Source organism: Macadamia integrifolia, chromosome 4 (assembly GCF_013358625.1).
Source record: "Macadamia integrifolia cultivar HAES 741 chromosome 4, SCU_Mint_v3, whole genome shotgun sequence".
NCBI classification, from domain to species: Eukaryota; Viridiplantae; Streptophyta; class Magnoliopsida; order Proteales; family Proteaceae; genus Macadamia; species Macadamia integrifolia.
In genome coordinates this window covers 9,872,867-9,879,457 of record NC_056560.1, presented here as the reverse complement: position 1 = coordinate 9,879,457, position 6,591 = coordinate 9,872,867, and the positions used below count along the sequence as shown (strand labels likewise).

Sequence of the window (6,591 nt, the reverse complement as noted above, 5' to 3'; positions counted from 1 at the left end):
AAATTAAATACTATTAGTACAAGGTTTTCGCAGTTTTGGGTTAATGTTCCAAAAAAATCGTCTCCTATTTCTTGGGAATCGTTGTCTTAGGTTTTAGAAGTTGTGCTACTCATAACAAGGCCCAGTTGGTTAAACTTGCTTGAAGGTTATTAAATCAACCTTAGGATTTATGGGCTACAGATATCAAGGCTAAGCCTTGAGGTAGCCTGCCTGGTTCAAACCATGGTTTTAAAAACAATTATCAGTTTGGATATATCAGTGGAATGGTTCTAAATAGGGGTAGATTTAGAGGGCAAAACCATCTGATTTGGCCGATATGAATGAACTGTTTTTTCGGTATCCCGATACCGTTGTTTTAAATCATGGTTCGGACTTTCCTATTTGGTTAGCATCAAACACCAGAGTCCGGTCGAACCGTTTGAATTTCAAAATTAAGCTTAGAAAACACCCGCCAATGCATCATCATATCAGGGAATTCCATATATATAATAGAGGGAGTGGTAGGGCACTAGGGCTTGGAGGATCTCATGCTTGTCCACCAGTAGGTCTAGTACCTCTAGCCTTAAGAAGTCCGTCAGTGCATCTGTCAAATCCAATCACACCTCGACACGTATCTAATCTACCGCACTTTCCTGCTCTTTTGAAGCTGACATGGCTTGTTTCCTTGTAACATTGATGTATATAAGAGCCCAGTTTGCAAATGCGAACTGCAACGAAGCAGAATCTTGAGAGGTAACTAACCCATCTGAGGAACTTGGGTCTCTTTGGCATTCTTTGTGTTTGTTTTATGGTAATTTTTATTATTTTATTTTTTAAATCTTTGATGCGTTATGGATTGAGATGTTGGTGTTAGGGTTTTTTAGATTTTAGTTTGTAGTTTGATGTAGCTGAGTATCTGAGAAATTAGTGTTTCTTTTACATGCTTTGGGCTCTTTAATGAAAATTTTCTTGGAAAATCTTTCACTTTGGGTTTTGATCATTGATGCCTTATGGGTTGAGATAATGATATTAGGGTTTTGTAGATTATATTGATGTTCTTCATTTTAGGGTTTCCAATATCCCCTTCTGATGCTTTTTATTTCGGACAAGATTTGCTATATGATTTTATTGTGCTAGGTGGCTTGAAGAGATTATTGATTTATGTGGGCATTTACAGAGTTAGGTTTTATTTTATTTTATTTTATTTTTTTATTATATAATTGACTTGTGGATGCTCTAAGAGTATGCAATATAGGGATTTTGGGTTATAGAGTTTGGGTTTTGGAGTTGTTCTTTGGATTATGAGTTTTTGCATTTCCATGCCTGTTTCTGGATGACGTAACCTTGTAAGCCTTTCCTTTTGCAGGTTTCCAGGCTTATCTGATTTTTCCTTCTGGGGCTGATATTGAAAGATTGGAATTGGGGTTTTAGCTTTCTTGGTTTCTGGAATGGTGAACAGGAAGAAACGGCAGAAGTCTGTTGCTGGTAAAGCACTAGGTGTGGAAGCCAGCAACAAGGAGGGAACTAAGGGTGAGGTTGAGATTGCGGAGATGGCTAAAACTCCCGCGAAGAAGAGCAAAAGAGGTGCTGACAGGGAGATGGCAGAGTCATTCTTCTTGTCACTTGACATTGGGTGGTCATCTATACTTCATCAAAGGAAGGATATACCTTCTTTTCGTAGGGTTCTGTTGAGAGAAAATGATTAGGACAGGATTGTTGGGAAGAAGATAAAGGTGTTATGGCCTGATTCAAGGAAATGGTTTGCTGGTCAGATTAAATCATTTAATATTGAGAACAAGCTCCATAGTATTGTGTACGATGATGGTGACAAGGAGCAGTTGAATTTGATTGGAGAGCAGTTTGAGCTTGAGATTTTACCAAGTGAGGCATTCACCACACTTTCTAAATCAGAGCGTTATCCTGAGATTCCAGGTGATGGTGGGGGGGGGGGTGGAGACGCTGTAAGTGAGGGTTCACTCATGATGGATAGGTCTGAAACAGTAGACACAAAAATGAAGCAGAGCATGTCTTCAAGGGCCCAAAAAGGGAGTTCAAAGCAGCAGATTGTGGAAGATAGTGAGATGACGGAGGATGATAACATGGCTGCAGATATGCAGGTCGATAGACTTTCTGGAAAATCTGATAAGAGTGAAAATTCCTGAAACAAATACTCTGCAAAAGCAAGAGAGTTCCGAACCAGTGAAAAGGGCTGTTGCTATGAATAGAAAACCCTCGAAGGATGCAAATAAAAGGCGTCAAACCACAGAATTGAAAAATTACTGAAGAGAAAGGAAATATGGCTCTGGACACGGATGACAGACTCGGTGAAAAAATTGAGCGGAAGATGGTGACTGGTGAAATTGATGTGGACAAAACTGTGTGGTCTTGTTTTCAGAAACATCACAATCCTGGGAAAAAAGAAATGAGTTTTGATGACAGTGAGGTCAGTGGAGGCTCTGCAAAAGTGGATACTACTGAGATTGATGATGTTAAACCATTTGAAGAGAAGGGAAAGATGAAGGGAGAAAAAACATCTAATGCAGTAATATGTCAAAACTGAAAGTCAAAAGAAATACTGAGGATGAGAAGACAGTGCTACCAGCCGACATGGAAGCCGATGCGCTTCCTGAAAAGGTTGAGGAGAAAAAGACAGATATGGAAATCGGTAAGGAAAGACCTGGAGTTGTTGGTTATGAGAAATATCTGACAGAAACTGGTTCAAAACTAGCAAGTGACCAGAGCAAGGAAACATCTGAAGCAAAACCTCTCACTAAAGAAGAAAATTATGAGGTTCTTGAGAAACAGAAAATTGAGAATCGTGAAGCTGCAGGAGATGAAGCAGCAGAGTCAGGTGATGAGGGTATTCTGGAAGAAGGAAGAGAGGCAAAGCCTCAGGGTTCACAGTCACCAGCTGATAAACAGAGTGAGAATGTTGTAAGATTGCAGAAGGAAACTGCCTCAGATGAAGGACTTCTGATCTGCAGACAGTATCAGATGGCCAAGCTACTGGAGAGGAAAGTCTGGCTAATGTGGAATGCCGGGACAATCCTGTCAAAAAAGGTGCAAGAAAGCCTAATGCTAAGTATTCTTGTATTGGAACTAATATTTTGTTTAGAATGAAAATTGCATTTTTCGTACCTTGTGTTTAAGTTAACGTCAATACATTTGGCAATTGGCAGGAAGAGAAGTGCTGGTCGACAGAAAAGGAGTTTTCACCTTCCTGGTTAGGTTTGTCTCATTGGCCTTTTTGAAAGTTTAATGTCTGTATTTTATTTATTTATTTCTTGAACTGTTCTAATTAACAGGTTTTATGGTCTGTCGGCCATCCTGTGTGGTTATCATTCATTCGTTGTAAAAAAGGGCTTACCCAGTGCACGAAGCTCCTGCCACTGTGAGATCTGGGGAGGGTCATTCTTTGTCTATAGCAATAATTAGAAAAAGTGAAAGGATCTGTTTTCAACTTATTGTATCTTTGAAGCTAATATCCTACTTATCATTGGTTTTTCGCTGACATTGCTTTGCCGGCATTTTACTTTGAAAACAATTAAACCCTTTTCATATTTTATTTTTTATTTTTTTTGGTGTGTATGGAAGCTATTTTCATCAATTGCCTGATTTCTGTATTTATAATTCCCTGTAGAAAGTTGTATCAGTTCTAGATTTGGTCATTAACTATCTGAATTATTTTCTATATAATTGTATGTTTTGGTTCATTGCAAGCAGGTATGATTCTAGAATTTTTTTCCCTCCGGGGGATTATACCCTCTTATTCATGTAGTTCTTTTACAAGAATTTTGTGGTGCTTAGAGTTTAATCTGTGGTTGGACTATAAAGTATCAATAGTGTATTACATATTGGATCAGTTCCCATTTGATATCAAGATTGGATTATGCAGATTGGGATTGGCCGATACTGGGAATATGACTGGACGGATTTCCACTAGCAAAGGACAAATCACCTCTGATCACAAGGACACTCCAAATGCGAAAAATGAAAATATTCAACCCTTGAACATGGGAAATGTATGTGCTTCATTCCTCTTCATAGCACTAGTCCTGAAAGACATCTTTTAGCTTTTGTGGCTGTTGGTTTTTTCTAAACGGAACTCCCAGGATTGCAACTTGGAGCAACCCTTGAGGTTTTTTTCTATTTTTAAAATTGATTTGATACATCCCTTCCGGAAAGGGGGAGGGGTTGAAGTTGGGTTTAGAATATCCAATTAGCTAAGACCCTTGTGCAAGGCCCCAACACTTGATTTCTGACCCTTTTAGTAAATGCCCCTTGTTTATTCAGAGAAGGAAAAGAAGAAAAATATGAAAAAAGGACTGATACTCAAGGATTCCCTTTCACCTAGGGTTGAGGAATGGAAATATGAGGTCCAGAACTTGATGAGGGGATGATTACAGAAAGTATATTTAGTTTGAGTTCTTAGAAATATGAAACTTAAGCTGTACTTTATAAAAATTTTAATGATTGCAATCTATTTTTCTTTTTGAAGAAAAGGTAAAATGTGATTCTTGTATTTCTAGATATTAAAAACATTAATCAGAAGAATTGTCCTCCCATGAGGTGGTTGGGTTGGAATAATTTTGGCTGTACTTCTATTTTGAGTGTAGTGCCATTTGTTGGTTTCTATTAGGACACATTGTGACTTCGGTTGCGCTTAGTCTAGATTTTTATTGCATAATATTGTTGTGGGGCAATCCTAATTTTAAGAAAGAAGCTAGGACAACCTAATGGCCTTTGACCACTAGGCACCATGAACATGATTTTGGGTTTACATTGACAACTCTGTACATGGTTCCTTTTTCTCACACAGATCAATGTAGCTCTCATTTGAACTTGGAAATGTTAGGACTTTACTGTGCTAAGGTGGTTGGCTCTTTTCCCATGAAGTTGCTTTTCTTTACTATTGGGGTTATTCACTGGAAGGTAAGCAGAGTATTCTCTAAACATTAGAGAAGGAAGAGGGGGGGGGGGAGACAGCCCTCTGTTTGGCCTTCTTTTTGTGTCCTTGCTTTATGTTCACATCTTATTGAAGGACTAATTGGCCAAGAGTTTTAAGGCCTTATTTTTCCTTTGTCTTTTTGTTTCATTACTGGTACTTTACGCTTAAGAGATACGACTACGGGTCTTTCTCATTCAACAGTCGAGGGAAAGGATGGGCTTAATGATAAATAATTATTCTGGATTATGGATTGTTGGATCTGTAGGGAAAGATTGATGATGGATTTTCCCTGCTATTTCTGAAAATGCTAATGCTCTCTCTGTATCTCTGATAATGATTAAAATAAGTGTTTTTTCCTCCACATCTCCACATTTCCCAGTGATGAAAGATTTAGTAATCAGAACTTTGCATGAAATTCTGAAAGATAGGTGCTCCCTTTGCAATCTCTTTTGCAAAGGTTGAGGGACCTTTTCATGCTAGGCTGATAGCAGGCATTCTGAGGGAAGTGTCATCCTTTTGTTTCCCAGTAATGAAAGATTTAGTAATCTGAACTTTGCATGAAATTTATGATAGGTGCTTCCATTTGCAAGCTTATTGCATGGTTGAGGAACAGTGATTCCATGCCAAGTTGATGGCGTGCAATGTGAGGGATTTTTTGGATGTTGGCTTTTCAAGATACCCATTGACGGTAGAGTTTAAAGTTTTTAACATTTATTGTATGAGTTTGAGATGTTCAGCATCTCTTTCTTTCTTTGCTGTCTTCATTGGCATGAAAAGCTTTATATATCTTCTTTTTTTGGTGTTGCAGGTGATATTTTGTCATTTATGCAGACATGTTTGTAGCAACAGCGTCAATCAGTTGCCTGGAATATTTCAATGTATATAGTGAAAAGTAAATTTAGGAATTATACTCCATGATCCCAACTCATGGTGGTGAGACTGTGAGAGAACTTTTTTACCCTTCCGAGAGGGATACATGTCTACATTTTGATGCATCGAGACTTTGTCCACTTCTGAAACAGCATATGCCTATTCTCTTTACATTATCTGTTGTTGCTCCATATTGTTTGGTCATTGATTCCAATACCTCTACCATTTTCCATACTATATAAATAGGACTTAAATTCTCTCTCACATAACCCTGGTTGTGCTATTGATGCTTGTAAAATTAGCCACCAAGCATTCTCTTTTCACCACTATTGGTACATAATGGACCCCTGAGGTCGGTGTGGCAACTGATTGTACAGCTTTTGATTCTGAAGTGAATGATGATTTATTCACAGAAACTGGAATGTGATAGGCAATTCTATGATTACAGAGAGGTTATTCTTAGATCCCCAAGTAATAATTGATGTTAAAGCTACAGGTGCCAATGCAATTGGCCTTCACGAATATCCACACCTACATACTACTGTTTCTGACTGGTTCAGGGTGGGGAAGGATATGGTTGGTTCCAAACCAAGTTCACTAAATGTTATGTATTTAATTTGTATCTTGTACATTCACCCACGAAGATAAGGTCGTCATTACTCCCTCCTATATGTCGGACCATCCAAGTGCAATGATGTTAATTGGTGAAGGAATCTCTCTTTCATCATGCCTTGAAGAAAACTTGTCCCAAATCTTTATCATGGAAATACAAAGAGAAGAGCAAAAGAGGGAGA

The 6,591-nt window shown here is 38.3% G+C and overlaps 1 protein-coding gene across 8 annotated transcripts; it reads left to right on the top strand.

Moving 5' to 3' along the window:
* The first annotated feature begins 534 nt into the window (after positions 1-534).
* Positions 535-5,973, top strand: LOC122075165. Of its 8 annotated transcripts, none has more exons than XM_042640087.1 (6): positions 535-732; positions 1,346-3,039; positions 3,159-3,202; positions 3,285-4,001; positions 5,501-5,615; positions 5,736-5,973. In XM_042640087.1, exons 2-4 carry the CDS (start codon positions 2,527-2,529, stop codon positions 3,412-3,414), a joined length of 687 nt encoding a protein of 228 aa, XP_042496021.1. In that variant the 5' UTR covers positions 535-732; positions 1,346-2,526; the 3' UTR covers positions 3,415-4,001; positions 5,501-5,615; positions 5,736-5,973. The 8 variants fall into 8 exon arrangements, with proteins under 8 accessions (XP_042496021.1, XP_042496027.1, XP_042496028.1 ...); XM_042640093.1 differs by having other exon boundaries at positions 3,159-3,207; positions 3,875-4,001; XM_042640094.1 differs by having other exon boundaries at positions 3,875-5,615.
* The last annotated feature ends 618 nt before the right edge of the window (positions 5,974-6,591 follow it).

Excerpts from the sequence above, each read along its gene's own strand:
- LOC122075165 (XM_042640087.1), top strand. The coding sequence starts at position 2,527 with ATGTCAAAACTGAAAGTCAAAAGAAATACTGAGGATGAGAAGACAGTG. Across the intron at positions 3,040-3,158 it reads GGACAATCCTGTCAAAAAAG|GAAGAGAAGTGCTGGTCGAC; the intron begins GTGCAAGAAAGC and ends GGCAATTGGCAG. Across the intron at positions 3,203-3,284 it reads AAGGAGTTTTCACCTTCCTG|GTTTTATGGTCTGTCGGCCA; the intron begins GTTAGGTTTGTC and ends TCTAATTAACAG.